The following is a 20,392-nucleotide window of genomic DNA, read 5'->3' on the forward strand; positions in this document are numbered from 1 at the left end:
CGTGTTCTCCGATGAGTCACGCTTCTGTTCTGTCAGTGATAGTCACCGCAGACGAGTGTGGCGTCGGCGTGGAGAAAGGTCAAATCCGGCAGTAACTGTGGAGCGCCCTACCGCTAGACAACGCGGCATCATGGTTTGGGGCGCTATTGCGTATGATTCCACGTCACCTCTAGTGCGTATTCAAGGCACGTTAAATGCCCACCGCTACGTGCAGCATGTGCTGCGGCCGGTGGCACTCCCTTACCTTCAGGGGCTGCCCAATGCTCTGTTTCAGCAGGATAATGCCCGGCCACACACTGCTCGCATCTCCCAACAGGCTCTACGAGGTGTACAGATGCTTCCGTGGCCAGCGTACTCTCCGGATCTCTCACCAATCGAACACGTGTGGGATCTCATTGGACGCCGTTTGCAAACTCTGCCCCAGCCTCGTACGGACGACCAACTGTGGCAAATGGTTGACAGAGAATGGAGAACCATCCCTCAGGACACCATCCGCACTCTTATTGACTCTGTACCTCGACGTGTTTCTGCGTGCATCGCCGCTCGCGGTGGTCCTACATCCTACTGAGTCGATGCCGTGCGCATTGTGTAACCTGCATATCGGTTTGAAATAAACATCAATTATTCGTCCGTGCCGTCTCTGTTTTTTCCCCAACTTTCATCCCTTTCGAACCACTTCTTCTTGGTGTTGCATTTGCTCTGTCAGTCAGTGTATATACTAGTTCTCCTGAAACACCCTGCATTCTCTTGCAATTTATACAAATCATATTTAAACACAATTTTCACAAGCTCCCCTCATTACCAAATTTTATTTTAAAAGTAAACTTCAACGGCAGGTGTACAACATTTACATAAATTTATATAAAGCTTTCAGGTGTTGATTTATCATCTAGCTTCAAGTGTCACGTTTATTCCATGGGCTGGTCGGAGAACTAGCTCCATCAGAAGTTTGATGTCATCTATTTTATCCAATGATTTGACCTTGTAGTTTCGAAGAATGGAAGACAGTATTGTTTTCTCTTCAAACATTGCAAATTTTTGTCCTGCAAAATAAAAACCAATATTTATAAATCTGGAATTTATATCAGAGATTATCAGAAAATGAAAAGAGATTAACAGTCATTTAAATCATCTGCTGGAATTATACCCAGCCAATGTGGTAAAGGAGGCTCAGTTTACCCTAAAGGATGTGCGCTCTCAATTCTTCCTCAACAAGCTGCAAAAATTCACTTCTGCATAGGCACATGACCCGTGGACTCAATCAGGTTACTTGAAACATAAGTATCAGCTTAATTCTTGGGGTCAAAGGTAGCCAAGTAATGACTTGATCCCACTTGTTGCCAAGGCTACAGAAAAGGAAGTTTGTACCTTCCACCCCTTCAAAGGCCTTCATAATCTATTTGAAGATCTCTTTGCTTTCTGATTCTTAAAATCTTTAGGTAGTACATGTGTTTATTGTAATTAATTATGCTTTAATATTTGAATTTATACACTTACAAGGTTTACAGATCTGAAGTAAACATTTTTACTGGCTTTAGTCCAAAATGTATGATCTGGTGCTCAAGAAGCTTTAAATGAAAAATGTAATTTTTAATGCATACAAACATACATTATCATTATAGACCGTTATGCCTTTCAGTGTTCAGTCTGCAAGCCTCTGTGAACTTACTAAATATTGCCACATTCCTCTGTTTGCAACTAGTGCTGTGGCCTCATTTAGTTCTATACCTCTTATCTTTGAATCGTTAGAAACTGAATCTGATCATCGTCTTGGTCTCCCTGTACTTCTCCTAACTTCCATAACAGAGTCCATTATTCTCCTAGGTAACCTATCCTCCTCCATTAAACTCACATGACCCCAGCACCGAAGCCGGTTTATGCGTACAGCTACATCCATCGAGTTCATTCCTGACTTAGCTTTTATCTCCTCATTCTGAAAACCCTCCCGCCATTGTTCCCACCTGTTTGTACCAGCGATCATTCTCGTTACTTTCATGTCTGTTACTTCTACCTTATGAACAAGATATCCTGAGTCCACCCAGCATTCGCACCCGTAAAACAGAACGATGTAAAGATAGATTTGTCCGGGATCTGTGACAGGTGTCTGTGAGAAATCGGTATGAGCCACTCCAGGTAGAGCAACAGAGGGAAGATGAGGAACAGGGAACTGTTCCTGAGATGTGTGGAAGTAGGAGGAAGGGAAAAGGTAGGAAAGTGAAATGTAGAGTAGAGGATAGGAAAAGGCAGGTGGAACAGGGTCATGGAAGGGAGAAAAGGGAGGAGGAAGTACCGTACGCGCACCTTTTAATGATACATCCACACCCTAGTGCTGAATCGGTAGATCTCGGCAATGTTCGAGATTCGTATTGGCAACCTTTGAACACAAACTATGAATCGATTATGCATCGCCGTGCGACGTCTGGCATACACTTTACGTACCGGTACTGGTGTTGTTTACATAACAAAGCCACCATACAGGTTAGAGAAGGGAACATGAGTGCGGAAAATAAGCCAGGTATATCACAGGAACCTCCTGGAACACCACCACGGAAATGACCATCCAGGGCTATACACAGTGAGGGATGTAAAATAATAGCCCGAGTTGTAAAGTGCTGTAAACAGGAGAAAAAATAAAGAGCAGCTCTTCCCCCTGAACAAGGCTATTAAAAGCACTGCTGCGTATAGGGGCAAATCGGTTGCAACTATTATTAGGATTAAGACATTTTCTGCCTCGCACCCTGGCGATTCTCCACGCACACCTGGTAAAAAGAGGTAGGTCTGTCTAACCTGTCTACCTAATCTCTTCTAACCAATATCATCATGGATACTAGTAGGTTGTCATGTGCAAGTGCTGTTTTCCTCTTGCTCGTAGGGAGAGAACGCAAGGGAAGATAGAACTGAATGATTACGACAAACAAGTGATAAGGGACACCATTGAAAACTTCTATACCGTTCAAAAAGTGGTGCCCACCGTGAAGAAACTGATCCCTGTGCTGGAGAATGAAATTAAGTGGAAGTGGAGCCCAACGTCTCTCCGAAAGGTTTTGAAACGTATGGGTTTTGTGTGGAAGAAGGTCCAAAACAAATGTGTTTTATTGCTGGAGCGGGCAGACATCGTTGATTGGCAGGCACGATTCCTCGTCCAAATTAAACATGCTAGGGAAGAAGGCAAGGAAATATTTTACTTGGATGAGTCCTGGATTGATAACAATACAACGGTTGGAAAATGCTATCAGAGAGAAAAAGATGTTGTGGGTGTTACAGCATGGGGAAGCTCTTCGAAAAGGCTAAACATTGCAAGTGTTGGATCTGAGAAAGGGTTCATTAGAGGAGCACAATTAATGTTTGAAGCCAGAAGTACCCAAGGCGATGACCATGGCCAAATTATTCCCATAATTTTGAGAAATGGTTCAAAACATCTGTGCCCCCTAATTTGCCTCCTGCATCTGTGATAGTGTTGGATAATGCACCATATCATTCTCGACAGGTGGATAAAATACCATCGAGGTATGATACATGAGTGACAATGGTCCAGTGGCTACAGGGGAGAGCAATTGTCTGCGACGCAAATCAACGGAAAGAGGCCCTATATGAATTAGTTCAGGAAAACAGACCTCCTGAGACACGTTATGTTGTTGACGTGATGGCTGCTGAAAAAGGCCATGTCGTCCTTAGTCTGCCCCCATACAACTGTGATCTGAACGCCATTGAATTGGCAAAAATCAAACGTGAATTCAAAGGACGCAATATCACGGGAGACATGTCAGCAGTTGCCCTACGACAACGGACCATCGAGGCATTCCAGTCAGTATCTGCCGCAAATTGGAAAGGGTATTGCAGCAAGGTGAAAGAACTGGAAGCGGAATACTGGAGGCACGACGGTGTCATGGAAATAGCCATGGACGAGATTATCACTAATAGTACTGCAGCCAGCAGTGACAATTGTGAAAGTGATTCGTCAGAGAATTAATGTAAATAAACTGCTAGCACATATATACATAGCGATCGACGACTGTGAAAGTGATTTGTCAAAGAATTCATGTAAATAAACTTCTAGCACATATATACATAGCGATCGACGATTGTGAAAGTGATTTGTCAAATCATTCATGTAAATAAACTTGTAGCACATACATAGAGATCGATCATACTCTCGATTCAATTCAGATTTCATTTCCATTCAATCGGCAGTATCCCGGACCCGGGCAGGCTATCTCCTTACTCCTCACCCCGTACAAAGATATATCGCTAAAAAGTGCGCGTACTATAGCTTCTGCAGCTATCAGGAAAGATAGGGCTGACCAGGAGGGGAGGGGATCAAAGGTGGTGGGTAGGGTTGAGGTTCTGGTCATGGGGAATTCCATCGTTAGACATGTGGGGAAAGTGTGTGTAGGAAAGGGAAACAGGGTATGGTGTTATCCAGGAATTAGGTTGAGGCAGATGCTGAGAAAAGTAGAAGAGAAGGAGGAGGGGAAGGATAAGGTGGTAGTGTTTCACGTTGGTACCAACAACGTAAGGCAAGCTCATATAAGTACCAATGTAGTTGGGATGTGTGGGATCTGGTAGCACGGGTGAAATTTAAGAAAGCGGAGATTGTTATTAGTAGAATACGGTGTAGGAGGAATACTGACTGTAAGGTGATTGGGGATTTAAATGAGACTATGGAGTGGGTATGTGGGAAACTGGGAGTGAAATTTCTAGATCATAATGGGTGGGTAGGAGATAGGGATCTGCGCTCAGATGGCCTTCACTTAAACCGCAGTGGTACGTATAAGCTAGGAAATTTGTTTAGAAGGGTAATAGGGAGGTACATTCGGGGAAATGGGGTTGTCTAGGGAGCGGTGATGAGGGTACAGAGATCTGGAAGTAAAGTAGGGATGACATATAAATGTTAGTGTTGAACTGTAGAAGTATTGTAAAGAAAGGAACGGAATTAAGTAATTTAATAGATATATATTTACCAGATATTGTAATAGGAGTTGAATCATGGCTGAGGAGTGATATAATGGGTGTAGAAATTTTCTCACGAAACTGGAGTGTGTATCGTAGAGGTAGGATAGGAATGGTGGGAGGAAGAGTATTCATTCTGGTGAAAGAAGAATTTGTAAGCTACGAAAAAGTTAAAGATGAGAAACATGAAATGCTAGGTGTAAGGCTCATTTCTAAAGATAATGGGCAACTTGATGTCTTTGGAGTGTACAGACCGGGAAAGGGTAGCGCTGACACAGATTCAGAATTATTATGTGGGAAGCGACATGGAAAGGAATGTGATTGTAGCAGGAGATCTGAATTTACCAAATGTCAATTGGGAAGGAAATGCGAACGACAGAAAGCATGACCATCAAATGGCATTAAGCTAATATGGGAAGGACAGCTAATTCAGAACGTGACGGAACCAACTAGAGGGAAAAATATTCTGGACGTGGTGCTGATAAAACCAGATGAACTCTATAGAGAAACCAAAGTAATAGATGGTATTACTGATCACGAAACGTCTTTTGTCGTAGTTAAAAATAAATGTGCTAGAAAGGAAGGTCTTAAAAGTAGGACTATTAGGCAGTTCCATATGGCTGATAAAGCAGGCATGAGGAAGTTTTTAAAAAGTAATTATGAAAGGTGGAAAATGGTAAATAAGAATGCAAACAGTCTCTGGGATGGGTTTGAAGAAATTGTTGAAGAATGTGAAAACAGGTTTGTACCTTTAAAGGTGGCAAGGAATGGTAAAGACCCAACTAATTATAATAGAGAAATAAATAGATTAAGAAGGAGGTGCAGATTGGAAAGAAATAGAGTTAGAAATAGCTTTGGAAGTAAGGAGAAATTGAAGGAACTTACTAGGAAATGGAATCTAGCAAAGAAGGTAGCTAAGGATAACATGATGGCAAGCATTATTGGCAGTCATACAAATTTTAGTGAAAAATGGAAGGGTATGTATAGGTACTGTAGAAGGTTTCTGACTAACTGACTTACTTTAACAGTATAGAACTGCATTTGAAATGAAAAATATAAAAATTAATATTCATTAAATAAAATACACAATCGTTGGACCTCGTACTCACACTTGGTTCTTACCTGCTTACTTACACATACGTTATTTGAAGGGCGCCAGCTACAACTCAGTGCAGCTATAATAGAATGAGAATCTTGAATATCTCTAGGGTGTGGGGTAATAAGCTTAATTTTGATAACATACCATATAAGTTCTGGGAAAAGGAGATTGGCGTTTGGTTTCCCCATTAAATTTGAGGTTAAGTGATTCTACTCTGGAAATGGAACAAAAGATTATTTTGATAGAACAAAATATATTCTTGAAATAATTTCAATAAAAATAGTGAGAACTGCTGCGATTAAAACAGATGAGAATATGAAATTATGACATTGCAACTGAAAGAAATTAGGCATGAATTTGAATTCTTCTTGACCAGACATTTAACAATTTTAAATTAAATATATCCCTCACTGGTTCACTTGACTGTACCTTCAACACCTTGAGTGTAATTTTGACGGATTCCTTTTATCTGGTGTTTACTGTAGATGTGTCATGCCTAATTTGGTGATGTATCCATGTGACTGCTTCTTCTCCATATCATTTGACTTCTTGGTAAGTCTGCATTGTATGCTTTCATTGCAAGTATATCCTTCTATGACTCCATGGTAAGCCTTCCCGTCCGTATCTTCAACTAAGTGACCGAGCAACCGTGGCCTCACTCTCTCAATGACCAATGACTAATGGCTCACTGAGTCTTCTCTATCTCGTTCGCTCTCGTTGACTCTCGTTGACTGACCGACTGAGGCCTCTGCATCCCTATGACTTCTTCAATGTTCACCTTCCATTTAACTAATGACTGACGCTACAATATGCAGCCACCTGATATACATTGGTTGACACACCTACGTAATCTCCAGAAATAACTGTGATCTACTCCCACCTCGCGACAAATATTACACCCTATGGCGAAATCCCCCGCGGCACCCATTAGGTAACTCCCAGAAAGTGAGCGCACCGCTAAATAAGCACGATGACGTAGCAATGACGTAGCGATGATTTGGCAGTAACGCCAGCAATATTGCACAATATGTCATATCCAACATTTGATATATAGCAATTCTTACTGTACATGTTTTTAGTGTTAATCTACACACACGTATATATACATACATACATTTAACTACAATCACGCAAGCGACAAGCATTGCAGAATTGAATTAAATAATAATGATAATACAATAATAGTAATCTCACAGATAAAATAATAATAGTATGGGCATAATAATAATAATAATAATAATAATAATAATAATAATAATAATAATAATAATAATAATAATAATAATAATAATAATAATGATAATAATAATAATGATAATAATAATAATAATAATAATAATAATAATTTTTACGAGGGATTGTGGAAAATCTTCAAAAGACACTTGTGAAGGGACCGCACTCCACAAGTGTGTGGGATTCTTACCCACTAAAAACCACACACCCTTTTCCCACGATGTGTATCATCACCCCGGAACCGCTCTCGCATTACTTCAGGGTGATATCGTGCTTTGTCTTTCAGACGTCTTCTTTCTTCATTTCTCCTTTACGAACGTTCGTATGCTTCCAAATCCTTCTTCTTCTGACGAAGGACGTTCTCCACGTACACTGCCACGCGATCCCAGGATTCCTGGTTTCGCAGCATCACCGAAATAATATTATCTGCTGTCAATTCTCCTAGTTCAGTTTCCACACATCTTCTCTGAATCGTCCATTGGCCGCATACAAAAAAGGTGTGAAATAGGTCGTCAATGTTATCACAGTATATGCATGCTGCGTCATTCGCTCTGCCCACTTTATGCAGGAATTTCCGGAAATATCCATGCCCTGTTAGAAGCTGCAGTAATTTACTTCACCATGGGCCCTTTCAACCCAGATATCCAAGCGTGGTATCAGTCGCTTGGTCCATTTGCCTCGAGGGTCACTTTCCCATCTGAGTTGCCATCGCCTCATCCGTTGACTGAAGGCACGCTTCTTTGCACATTTCTTTCCCAGCTCTCCTTGGGTACGCCAGATTTCATGTCGCTCCAATGCAAGTATGTCTATTGGGGCTATTGCTGCCACCGTGAGGATTACAGGTTCGGAAACCGTGCGGTATGCGCATGCAATACGTAAAGCCGCTCTCCGTTGTACGGCAGCTATCCTTATCCGATACCAAGCGAATCTCAAGGATTCAGCCCAGATTTCAGAGCCATATAGGAGCACTGACTGAACCGTCGACATGAGAAGACGTCGTTTGCTGGATTTCGGACCTTTAATATTTCCCATTAGTCTGCTAAGTGCAGTCATGTATTTTACTGCCTTGTCTGTCGCTCTCTGAATATGATTCCAGAATGTGAGCTTGGAGTCAAGTGTCACTCCTAGATATTTTGTGCTCGCAGATGTTTCAATCACTAACTCTCCAACAGTCATTGGTACAAGAGTTTCGATCCTTTTCCTCGTCAGAAGAACTATCTCCGTTTTGTGTTCGGCTAATGTTAGACTGTGGTTCATCATCCATTCTTTTATGCGCCGCATCACCTGGTTCAGTTTGATTTGAGCCATTTCAACATTACGAGCTACTATCAAGGCGGCCACATCATCAGCGTAGCCCACAAGCTTCGTGTCCTCTGGCATCTCCTAACGTAACAAGCCATCATACATTATGTTCCAAAGATCTGGACCAAGGATCGATCCCTGCGCTGCACCAGCCGTCAGGCGTTTTGTCTTTTCTCCATCTTCCGTATCATACAACAGAGTGCGATCTTTGAAGTAATCTCTCATTATGCGCATAAGATATTGTGGTAGCTTGAAAGTTTCTTCAAGAGCTATCAACATGTCGCTCCATCTTGCCGAATTGAAGGCATTCTTCACATCCAGGGTCACAAGAAGTGTCAATTTACGGGAATGATGGTTGCCCATTTGTGCCCTTTTTGCTGTATTCACCACCTCCCACACTGCATCTAGCGTCGAGTGTCCTCTCCGAAATCCATGTTGGCGAACAGATAGATCCCCTGCTAGTTGAACTGCTGAGAGGATTCTGGGCTGCAGAAGTTTCTCCAGGCCTTTTCCGGCTGTGTCCAGCATACATAAAGGTCTATAACCGCCAAGTTTTCCTTTGCTGATCAGAACCAAACGAGCCATTTTCCATCGGGGACTAAAAACACCCGTTTGCAGGCAATGATTGTACATATTCAGCAACAGTTCTGGACATAGTTCTGCTATTATCTTTAACACTTCTGTAGGTTTACCATCTGGTCCTGGAGTTTTCTTGTTTCTAAGAGAGCTAATAGCTCTATTCAGCTCTTCTACAGTGAAGAGGGGTATATCATCCAGTTCTTTTTCGTCATCACAGACAATCCTCTCTGGATGGTCTGGGAATAGTGTATCCACAATTTGTTTAATTGCTTGCGGATCCGCACTCGGAGTTGAAAATGTATCGAGTTTCTTAATTACAATCTTATAACCTTGTCCCCATTGATCATCTTCTACTTCTTTAGCCAGTGCCCACCATTTATCGGCTTTACTTTTTCTGATTGCATTACGGAGTTCCTTCTTCGCTGACTTGTACTCCGCTGTGACTGAGGTATTCTATTGACTGCCTCTCATCCTCTGAGCCCTGCGTCGAAGTCGCAGACAATTCTTTCTCAGTTCAGCAATCTCTTCGGTCCACCAATAAGCTGGGCGCTTGCTATTTCGCGGTCTCCTTCGCGGCATTGAGGCGTTGCATGCTTGATGGATTAGCTGCATAGTGAGTTCAACACATACACCAGCTGCTTCTTTCCTTCTACGAGTAGAACATTTTTCAGTTATGTTCTCCATTCCATTCCGTATTACATCAATGAACGTTTCCATGTCAATACCGGCTACGTTCCACCGTGCTGGTCTGCGCAAGATGTTTCTTTCTTGAGGAGATTATTGGAGCACTCGAAAGATGATATATTGGTGATCGCTCCCCGTGTAGTTCTCAATCACTTGCCTTTCAGAAATCTTAGGCGTAATATACTCTGATGAAAAGGTTACATCCGGTATTGTTCCCTGGCATCCTGGCCGTCGGAATGTTGGCACATTTCCAATGTTGTTGACCACCAAACCCGTTCCGGTTGCCATCTCCATTATACGACGTCCTCTGGAGTCTGTTTGTGGCATGCCCCATTCCAACGCTTGAGCATTTACGTCACCAGCGACCACTAGTTTTTTTTCATTCTGCGTATTACATCCTCAAGGCCATCAATTTTCATCTGAAAGTTGGAAACAGATTTATTTGGCGTAAAATAACAGCTTACAATAGTGATTCCCCCAGTCTGTACCCAAACAAAACCGTCATCGCATCCATGCTGTGTTACTGGGACTTTTCCTAGATCTGGTATCCAAATTGCAGCTGTTCCGAGGCTATCCACAAACCATCCTGGATGATCCCTCTCTTGATATGGTTCGCTAATAATAACGATGTCTACTTCCATCTCGTAAATCAGCTGTGTCATAAGATCGTTAGCTGTTTGACTCCTGTGCATGTTTGCTTGAAGTATTCGCATCATTTACTGTGATTTTTCGCCTTCTCCAGAGCTTCACGAAATACAGTATTGCACATGCTCCCGATCCAGGAATGTGATTTCGTTTAGCTTCATTGACACCCTTGTCTGTACAAAGTATATATCGTGGATTGTTCTTTTTACAGTCTACTGCCTTGTGGCCAGATTCTCCACACTTAAAACAGAGCTTACTTCTGTCGGGGCCTGTGCAGTTTCTTGCCAGGTGACCATATGATAGGCATCGGAAGCAGCGAGGTAACATGGTTCTAGCTCTTACTCTGCAGTATAGCCATCCTATCTTAATTCTTCCTGCTTCCAGTAATTTCTGAGCGTCCTCGTCTTTGGTTTCGAAGATGGCAAGTTTCTGTCCCCAGCTGTTTGGTTTCGAGAACGATATTTTAAGTTCTCCATGGGGATTTCCGGAATCTCGTCTTACAGCTTCCTCCACGTCTGCGGCGGTAGTGACGCCATCCATGTTTCGAATCTCCAGTGTAGTTCGGGGGATTAACGCCTTTACATCGCCATCACGTCCGAGGGCATCTCTCAGAGAATTACTGAATACCTCCCTACTTTCAGTCTTAGTTGTTTTGTTGAATTTAATAAGGACAGCTCCAGCTCTTGTTTTACGGATGGATCGAATGCCTGCTCCACTGTCTTCCGGCTTCACCCTGTTCCTGATATCCTTCAAAACATCAGCGAAAGTCTTACCGTTCATCGGTTTGATGATTACGGCTTCTGTACGACTCCTAGATTTAGAATGAGGTCGTTTCCCACTTTTGCTAAGCACTGTAGTTTCAGGATCATTACTGGCCTGTTTCGTTGGAATATCTTCGTGCTTCCTATCCTCACTCTTCTTCTTTCTCTTCTTCTTTGACAGAAACGTCTCCCATTTTCCTTGATCTTCCTCCTCCGAGTCATTTGTCACTGGTGATGTGTTGGACAATTCCTTATTCTCCATGGTAATTGGTCTCTGCTTTTGTTCTTCTGCAGATTTCTTCCACGACATCCTGCATGTTGCTCCAGCCTCTAAAGCTTCTTCCAGCTTCATGAGGCCATTCTTTATTTCCGTTTTGAGATTTTTGAGAGGAATAGCCATTATGTTCTTTAACAGTGATCTTGCAGTCTCAAGATGCACCTCTTCTTTGTATTGATTATCCATTATCTGCCGACTGATATCATCAATCAGATTTAGGTCAATACTCCTACCATTTCGGCCATTGTGGATACTTTCCCTTGAGACACCAGGGAACTCCACTGTATCACACAGAATGTCTGCTTCTGCCATCATGCCAACGTGTGAGTCTAGCTGGCCGTGTCTTGAGTCAAGGAGATGAAGTTGTGAGTATATCATATGATGTATAATCAGGGCCTGGAGACGAACTCTTTGCGTTACACAAGGTGGCCTCAAGTTCAGAAAGGTGTATAGGTTGGAGTAATACAGAAAAACAGGAAGAGCGTGGAGACAGGGGGATAGTAAAGTCGGGCACAACATAATCAGGAATGAGTGAGTTGAGAAAGATAGATAGAATCTGTGGAGGGGTGACAGAGGGTGGAATGTATTGAGAAGCTCGGGTAAGTGAGCGAATTGCACTTCATAAATGAGAAGACGAAGTACGAGCCTTTAGGGAGGAAATAAAGGATCGCCAGGCAGCACGGCGTTTAGAAAGAAAAACTCGTCTAGCGTAAGCAATATGTTGTTTAAGACGGAAAAAATGATGGGGGGCTAGTGTTTTCCTATATATCCGGAATAAGCGACGTCGTTTAAGAACCAGATTATGGCACTCTGAGTCCCACCATCGTAAAAAGGAATAGGGACGAGAAGAAATAGGTTTATAAGGATGGTAAAGATCGAGATGTATAAATTGAAAGAGAGTAGAAAAGACAAAATAGTATCCGAAATAAGCTCAATACGATGGGTAACATGAGAAATAAAATATACTCTATCCAAGTGACGGAGGGAGCGAACATTACTGATACATGTAGGAGTGGAAGAAGAACTAGGAAACCTACCAAGACCATACGTAAGAATAATAGGGAAATGGTCGCTAGAATGTGTATCAGAAAGACGATACCAAGTTACAACCGAAGCCATTGCAGGACGACATAATGATAAATCCACAGCACTGGGAGGAGAGCCGGGGGGAGTGAGGCGCGTGGGAGAACCATCGTTTAAGATGACAAAGTCGTGCGATTGGGAAGCAGTGAGGAAATAAGAACCCAGGGAAGTATCACTACTGCTTCCCCACATAGAATGATGAAGATTGAAGTCCCCTAACAGGAGAAGCTCGTTATGAGAAGAAAATTGCTGCAAGAATCGACACCATTGACTATGAGAAATAGAAAGATTTGGAGGGCAGTAAAGGTTAATAATGGAAAGGCGATTATATGAGATACCGATAACAAACGTATGGGGTAGACAATACGAGATATGAAGACGTTGATAGGATAAACTATGGTGAATAAATAAAGCAACACCACCATAACCAATACCATCACAACGCTCAACATTAAAGCCATTTAAATAAAACTCAGTGGATGGGGAAAACCAAGTCTCCTGTAAGACTATAATGAAAGGGGAAATTTCGTTTATCAAAATTGTAACTCATACCGTTTAGAAGGAATACTCCTAGCATTCCACTGCAGGATACGTAGCATCTAAAGAGAACATAGTGTGCACACAGTCACGAAGCTTATAAAGTGTATGTGCAACATGTGGCTGGTCCCCTAATAATTGAATAAGTTGTAGAAATAGTTGATGAATACCACTTTGGAGATGCGCCTTTTGGCGTAGCACAGGGGAGCTAGATGATTGAGAAGAAGCTGAAGGCAAACACTGAGAATTACGGGACGTAGACGGAATTGGAGACGGGGAGGATGAAGATGAAGTAGATGGAAAGACCGAGGTATGTGAAGACACTGGAGTGGGTCTGATGAGATTAAGATACCCAGACTTATCAAAACCAAGTTTTGGAATGGGACGGGGCTCTTTTATAACCACCTGAGTAAATTTACGTTTCCTGGGGGTTTCCACAGGTGAAGAGGAACTAGTAGAAGGAAGAGGTGGAAAATGATGGGTATTATTGGACATGTCAAATTGGGTCGAGGGTTTTCTAGCAGACGCCTCGGAAAAGGATAGATTTTCTGTACACATAAGCTTTTTAAGAGCAGTTTGCTGTTGATGAGCAGGGCAGTTTGATGAGCCAGTATAATGTTCCTGCTGACAGTGAACACATCGGCGAATATTTTCCTGACACTCAGATGTAGGGTGATGTAACGCACAATGCCCACATCGGGGTGACTTAGCCTGACAGTTTTTGATCGTGTGTCCATATCGCTGACATTTTGAACATATAATCAGAGAGAATATGAAAGGGTGAATCTCTAAATGCACTTGAAACAAAGAGACGTATCGAGGAAGAGTCTGAGAGCGAAAAACAATCTTAACTGTTCCAGTAGGAACGTACGTCACTCCACTGGGCTCCACAACCTTACGGTTAAGCCGCTTGACCGATTTGACCCGAACATCAGATTTGAGGTATTTAAGAATATCAGAATCAGAAATATTCTTTTCCACGCCGCGAATAAGTCCAACACGAAAGATATTGGAACTGGGAATATATGCTTTCAAAGAGTGAGTTGCAAGTATTGAATGACATAGAAAGGAATTAGCTTGGATCGCGGAACTAAATTCCACCAATAATCTATTTCGTCCTTTGGGCGTTATACCTTTCACAAAAATATCATTATCGTAAAACAAATGCCCAAGCGCCATGGGATGTAGCCCACCAATATTTTTCGACTTAGTTGATTCAACAAAGACAATAAGTGGACCAAAATGAGCCTGTTGATAAACCTCCAACTCTTCAGGAGGTGGAGGAGGTGGCTTAGCGTCATTAGACTGTTGAGGTTGTAAAGGCTGCTGTAATGAATTCATATGTGAAATGAGATTAATCAAATTGGTTTGCATCGGCACAATTTCTTCACGACCAACATTGGCATTGGATGAGGGATCCGGTGCCTCATCTCCTCCACTATCAGTATCCATCGCCAAAGCTTACACAGACACACACTCGCCAAACGTTCACACACTACTTATCACCGCAGGCAAACACCAGACTGCAACCAAAGAGCGATCCGCACCGTACAAGACACACGGACGGACTTTTCTTGTACGTTGTTGGGCTTAGTTACTATTATTTGTGATTTATTTGGGAGAATACCTTTTAGCGAATATTTCCAAGATGGCTGCTCCGGTTCCTTGAACAACTTACTACCACTAAGGGTGTTTTTATTCCTAATTTATTAAGCTATTATAAGCTACTTATGCCATCTCCAGAATAGGCACCATATTTTACCAAATTTTAATTCAGCGCAGCAATTTTACGTATTATTTTTAAACTTCCAACTAACCACTTGTTACCACATTTTTAAAAAATAAGACATTTGCAAAAATCTATACAAATAGTACCTCTTACTTAAGTATAAAAACAATCAGGATCCTGATATATCTTTCTTTTAGGTTTGAGATTTTTAGGCTGATGATGCCCTCAACATGGGTGAAACATGTCCCTGTATGTAATATCTTAAGAACTATATCTTAAATTTAAATAAAAAACACTGATGTATTGAACAGGTGGAATTTTTAATCTAATATTATTATTTGATTTTTGAGTAGTATGTTCCGAGCTGTCAGCGGAGAAATGGCGTGGAATGACATTAGTAGACAAATTTGAGTGGCGTCTTTAAAAGTAGGAAAGATCACAACATGAAGATAAAGTTGGAATACAAGAGGACAAATTGGGGCAAATATTCATTTATAGGAAGGGGAGTTAGGTATTGGAATAACTTACCAAGGGAGATGTTCAATAAATTTCTAATGTCATTGAAATCATTTAAGAATAGGTTAGGAAAACAACAGATAGGGAATCTGCCACCTGGGTGACTGCCCTAAATGCAGATCAGTATAAATTGATGATTTGATAATGAGCTGACTTCTTTCTTACAGAACACTGTTGAGCTCAACTGTGGGCTCACTGCATTAGCTTTATTACACCTTGATTCAATCTCACTGTATTGAGCCATTCCGTATATGTCTCAATTATTTATTTATGACACTGTGGAAATATTTTATTTTATGCATATGCAGGACTCTGCGAGTGAAGACAAGAAGTCAGGAGAGCCACAACATAGGCGAGGCGCACCCAATATTTTTCCATTATCAGCAAACTTTTTCAAGTTTAAATCAAATCGTTGGCTATGTTTCCAGGCACGTATACCCCACTCTACTTTTCAGATTGAACCGATATGAGCTAGGGGAGAGGTAAATTTGAACATCGGGAACCACAAGACAACTAAATCAGGTTGACCAACTTCATCTTCACAGGGCTTGGATTCTTTGAATTCAAGCAGGGATATCCATCACTGATCTATAATTCCACAGGTCTGAATTAATGAGAAATTGGAAACAGATTTATCATTCACTTCTAGGTTTTAATAATGATTACTTATGCGCTTTTGATAATAAGACCCATTTGAACATGAAGCCGTTGGAGTACGGAAAGCCGTTAGCAGGCCACTGTCCCTGTTAGTAGGGGATGTACCTCCAGCAATGGACAAACTGTAAGACTATTTAAACTCCCATGGTGGGGGAAGCATTCTCATTCACCTGAAGTTTATGAAGTGAGGTGCACGCAGTGCATGCCGTTCTCTGTGAGAGATGATATTTTTCTTTGTGAATTTCAAAGTCAGTTATACGCTATATGTGCATTCCAGAACTAATAATTTGCTTTGTGACTAACAGTATTAAAAAAGGGATAGTTACCTCTATCTTTGTTTATAATAAATGCTTTGAAATACCAAGTGCGGTCTGGTGCCATTTGAGATATCAAAATATTCATTAAACTGAGAAATTAATACTCGAGACTTGCGAATGAACTAATAAGTACAATTCACACTTTAATTAACATATCCGGTCGGTACGTGTTCGTGAGTTGCGGATATTACGTGTGCGCTCCGCATATTTGAGCCACAAAGAAGGACTAATGTTGATCGGGTATACGCCCTTAATCTAATGACGCACAAGTTGTGACCAATACTTGCGTGTAGGCTGAGTCAGTTATAGCCTATCATTAGGATCAATATTGTGTATTCGTGCATGCAAAGTGATGAAGAGGGGGCCTTAATTCACAGCATCCTTGCAGATGTTTCCAGGAACAAGAAGAAGACAACAATGGCTGTACAAGGACTCAAGACCAGGACCATTCAACTTTTGCTGACCGCTGTCATGGTGGGCTAAGGCGATTGTGACTCAGTGGACATGTGATTCGTGGTGGATGGTTGATTTATGAATGGTAATGTTTATCCAAACAAATTGGCCTGTATTAAATTGGCTGTACACAAACCATTCCTGTTTGACTCTCCTGTGCAGTATAATGTATTATTCACTAAGATTTGTAGGAATATGAAGTTGCCTCATTTTAAATCCCAGTTCTCAATCAAGATCTCCTTCACACCATAATATTTTTATGATAACAAAATAACCAATTTTAGTCAATATACTCACCAACACAGTTCCTTGGACCTGCACTGAATGGAACATATGCATATGGATGACGGCCCATAGTTCTATCTGGCAAGAAGTTATCTGGATCAAACTGATCTGGATTTGGATAATATTCAGGTAGGCGATGTGTGTGGTAGATATGAATCCACAAGGTGCAGCCAGCAGGGACAGTGTAGTCTCCTACATTAAATAAATAAATAAATAAATAAATAAATAAATAAATAAATAAATAAATAAATAAATAAATAAATAAATAAATCAACCAATCAATCCCCTTATAATTGTTACATCATAGTTTATCATCTCATCAGTGACATTGTATATTTCTGAATCATCATCATCATCATCAATGTCCCAGTTGCCCAACTATGGTTATATTTCTGAATATAAGGTGGATATTTAAAAAAATAGCAGCAAATACCTGTGGCAGATGTTTATTTCCACAACTCTATTCTTATGAATAGCTTAAAATCAAGATATGTATCCCATGTGTGCATTTCAATATCAATGTTACATTTTTCTTTTCTTTTTTAATATTGGTACTGATGATTTTTAATACAATTTAAGCATTAAGAGCACAACAGGAAATACATCATTATTCATACTGTGCTGAACTGGCAAATCATTGTGGCTTGCTACTTGCTACTTTGGTTAATGAAATCAAGATAAATTGCAGGGTAGTATTTTATTTTGTTTTCTCCAATCATCATTGTATACAAAGCACATTTACTTTGTCATGATATGAAGGTCAAAGAAGTAACGAATCAACCTATGCCTAAGTTTAGTAAAATGTACATTTGTGAGCTAATGAGTAGAATGAACTGGGTGTCTTTTGTTTCTTAGTAACACCAGTGAGAAATTTGTTTTCATGAATCACCGTAGTTACTGTACTTTCCTTACAAACATTCATCACAAATGTTGTATTACTACATACATACATACATACATTATCATTCTAGACTGTTATGCCTTTCAGCGTTCAGTCTGCAAGCCTCTGAGAATTTACTAAACGTCGCCACAATCCTCGATTTGCAACTAGTGTTGTGGCCTCATTTAGTTCTATACCTCTTATCTTTAAATCGTTAGAAACAGAGTCTAACCATCGTGGTCTTGGTCTCCCTCTACTTCTCTTACCCTCCAAAACAGAGTCCATTCTTCTCCTAGGTAACCTATCCTCCTCCATTCGCCTCACATGACCCCACCACCGAAGCCGGTTTATGCGTACAGCTTCATCCATCGAGTTCATTCCTAAATTAGCCTTTATCTCCTCATTCCGAGTACCCTCCTGCCATTGTTCCCACCTGTTTGTACCAGCAATCATTCTTGCTACTTTCATGTCTGTTACTTCTAACTTATGAATAAGATACCCTGAGTCCACCCAGCTTTCGCTCCCATAAAGCAAAGTTGGTCTGAAAACAGACCGATGTAAAGATAGTTTCGTCTGGGAGCTGACTTCCTTCTTACAGAATACTGCTGATCGCAACTGCGAGCTCACTGCATTAGCTTTACTACACCTTGATTCAAACTCACGTACTATATTACCATCCTGGGAAAACACACAACCTAAATACTTGAAATTATCGACCTGTTCTAGCTTTGTATCACCAATCTGGCATTCAATTCTGTTGGATTTCTTACCTACTGACATCAATTTAGTCTTCGAGGTGCTAATTTTCATACCATACTCACTGCACCTATTTTCAAGTTCCAAGATGTTAGACTGCAGGCTTTCGGCACAGTCTGCCATTAAGACCGAGTCGTCAGCATAGGCCAGGCTGCTTACTACATTTCCACCTAACTGAATCCCTCCCTGCCATTTTATACCTTTCAGCATATGATCCATGTAAACTACAAACAATAAAGGTGAAAGATTACAGCCTTGTCTAACTCCTGTAAGTACCCTGAACCAAGAACTCATTCTACCATCAATTCTCACTGAAGTCCAATTGTCAACATAAATACCTTTGATTGATTTTAATAATCTACATTTAATTCCATAGTCCCCCAGTATAGCGAACACCTTTTCCCTCGGTACCCTGTCATATGCTTTCTCTAGATCTACGAAACATAAACACAACTGCCTATTCCTCTCGTAGCATTTTTCAATTACCTGGCGCATACTGAAAATCTGATCCTGACAGCCTCTCTGTGGTCTGAAACCACACTGGTTTTCATCCAACTTCCTCTCAAAGACTGATCGCACCCTCCCTTCCAAGATGCCTGTGAATACTTTGCCTGGTATACTAATCAATGAGATACCTCGATAGCTGTTGCAATCCTTCCTGTTCCCTTGCTTATAGATAGGTGCAATTACTGCTTTTGTCCAATCTGAAGGTACCTTACCAACACTCCACGCTAATTTGACTACTCTATGAAGCCATTTCATCCCTGCCTTCCCACTATACTTCACCATTTCAGGTCTAATTTCATCTATTCCTGCTGCCTTATGACAATGGAGTTTATTTACTATCCCTTCCACTTCCTCAAGCATAATTTCACCAACATCATTTTCCTCCTCCCCATGAGCCTGACTGTTTGCAACACCACCAGGATGATTTCCTTTTACATTGAGAAGATGTTCAAAATATTCCCTCCACCTCTCCAGTGATTCTCTGGGATCTGTTATGAGTTCACCTGAATTACTCAAAACACTGTTCATTTCCTTTTTCCCTCCCTTCCTAAGATTCTTTATTACTGTCCAGAAAGGTTTCCCTGCTGCTTGACCTAGCCTTTCCAGGTTATTACCAAAATCTTCCCATGACTTCTTTTTGGATTCAACAACTATTTGTTTCGCTCTGTTTCTTTCATCTACGTACAAATCCCTGTCTGCCTCGGCCCTTGTTTGGAGCCATTTCTGATTAGCCTTCTTTTTACGTTTACAGGCTGCTCTCACTTCATCATTCCACCAAGATGTTCGCCTTTTCCCATCTTTACATACAGTTGTTCCTAGGCATTCCCTTGCTGTTTCTACTACAGCATCCCTGTATGCCACCCATTCACTTTCTATATCCTGAACCTGCTTACTGTCTACTGTTCGAAACTTATCACTAATCATATCCATGTACTTCTGTCTAATTTCCTCGTCCTGGAGATTTTCTACCCTTATTCGTTTGCAGACAGATTTCACTTTCTCTACCCTAGGCCTAGAGATACTTAGTTCACTACAGATCCGATAATGGTCTGCATCATCGAAAAATCCCCGAAAAACTCGTACATTCCTAAAAGATTTCCTGAATTCAAAGTCTGTTAAGATATAGTCTATTATGGATCTGG

At 41.2% G+C, this 20,392-nt stretch overlaps 1 protein-coding gene across 1 annotated transcript in view; it reads right to left on the reverse strand.

The window, feature by feature from the left end:
• Positions 1-789: 789 nt before the first annotated feature.
• LOC136874919 (cytochrome P450 4C1) overlaps positions 790-20,392 on the reverse strand; it is a 187,906-nt gene continuing 168,303 nt past the window's right edge. Inside the window, exons 12-13 of the mRNA XM_067148626.2 lie at positions 17,120-17,299; positions 790-1,043 (exon numbers count right to left, since the gene is read on the reverse strand). Coding sequence (XP_067004727.2) covers positions 886-1,043; positions 17,120-17,299 — 338 coding nt within the window. The 3' untranslated portion in view covers positions 790-885. The remainder of the gene's footprint in view (positions 1,044-17,119; positions 17,300-20,392) is intronic.

The sequence above is a fragment of the Anabrus simplex genome, chromosome 5 (genome assembly GCF_040414725.1).
Source record: "Anabrus simplex isolate iqAnaSimp1 chromosome 5, ASM4041472v1, whole genome shotgun sequence".
NCBI classification, from domain to species: domain Eukaryota; kingdom Metazoa; phylum Arthropoda; class Insecta; order Orthoptera; family Tettigoniidae; genus Anabrus; species Anabrus simplex.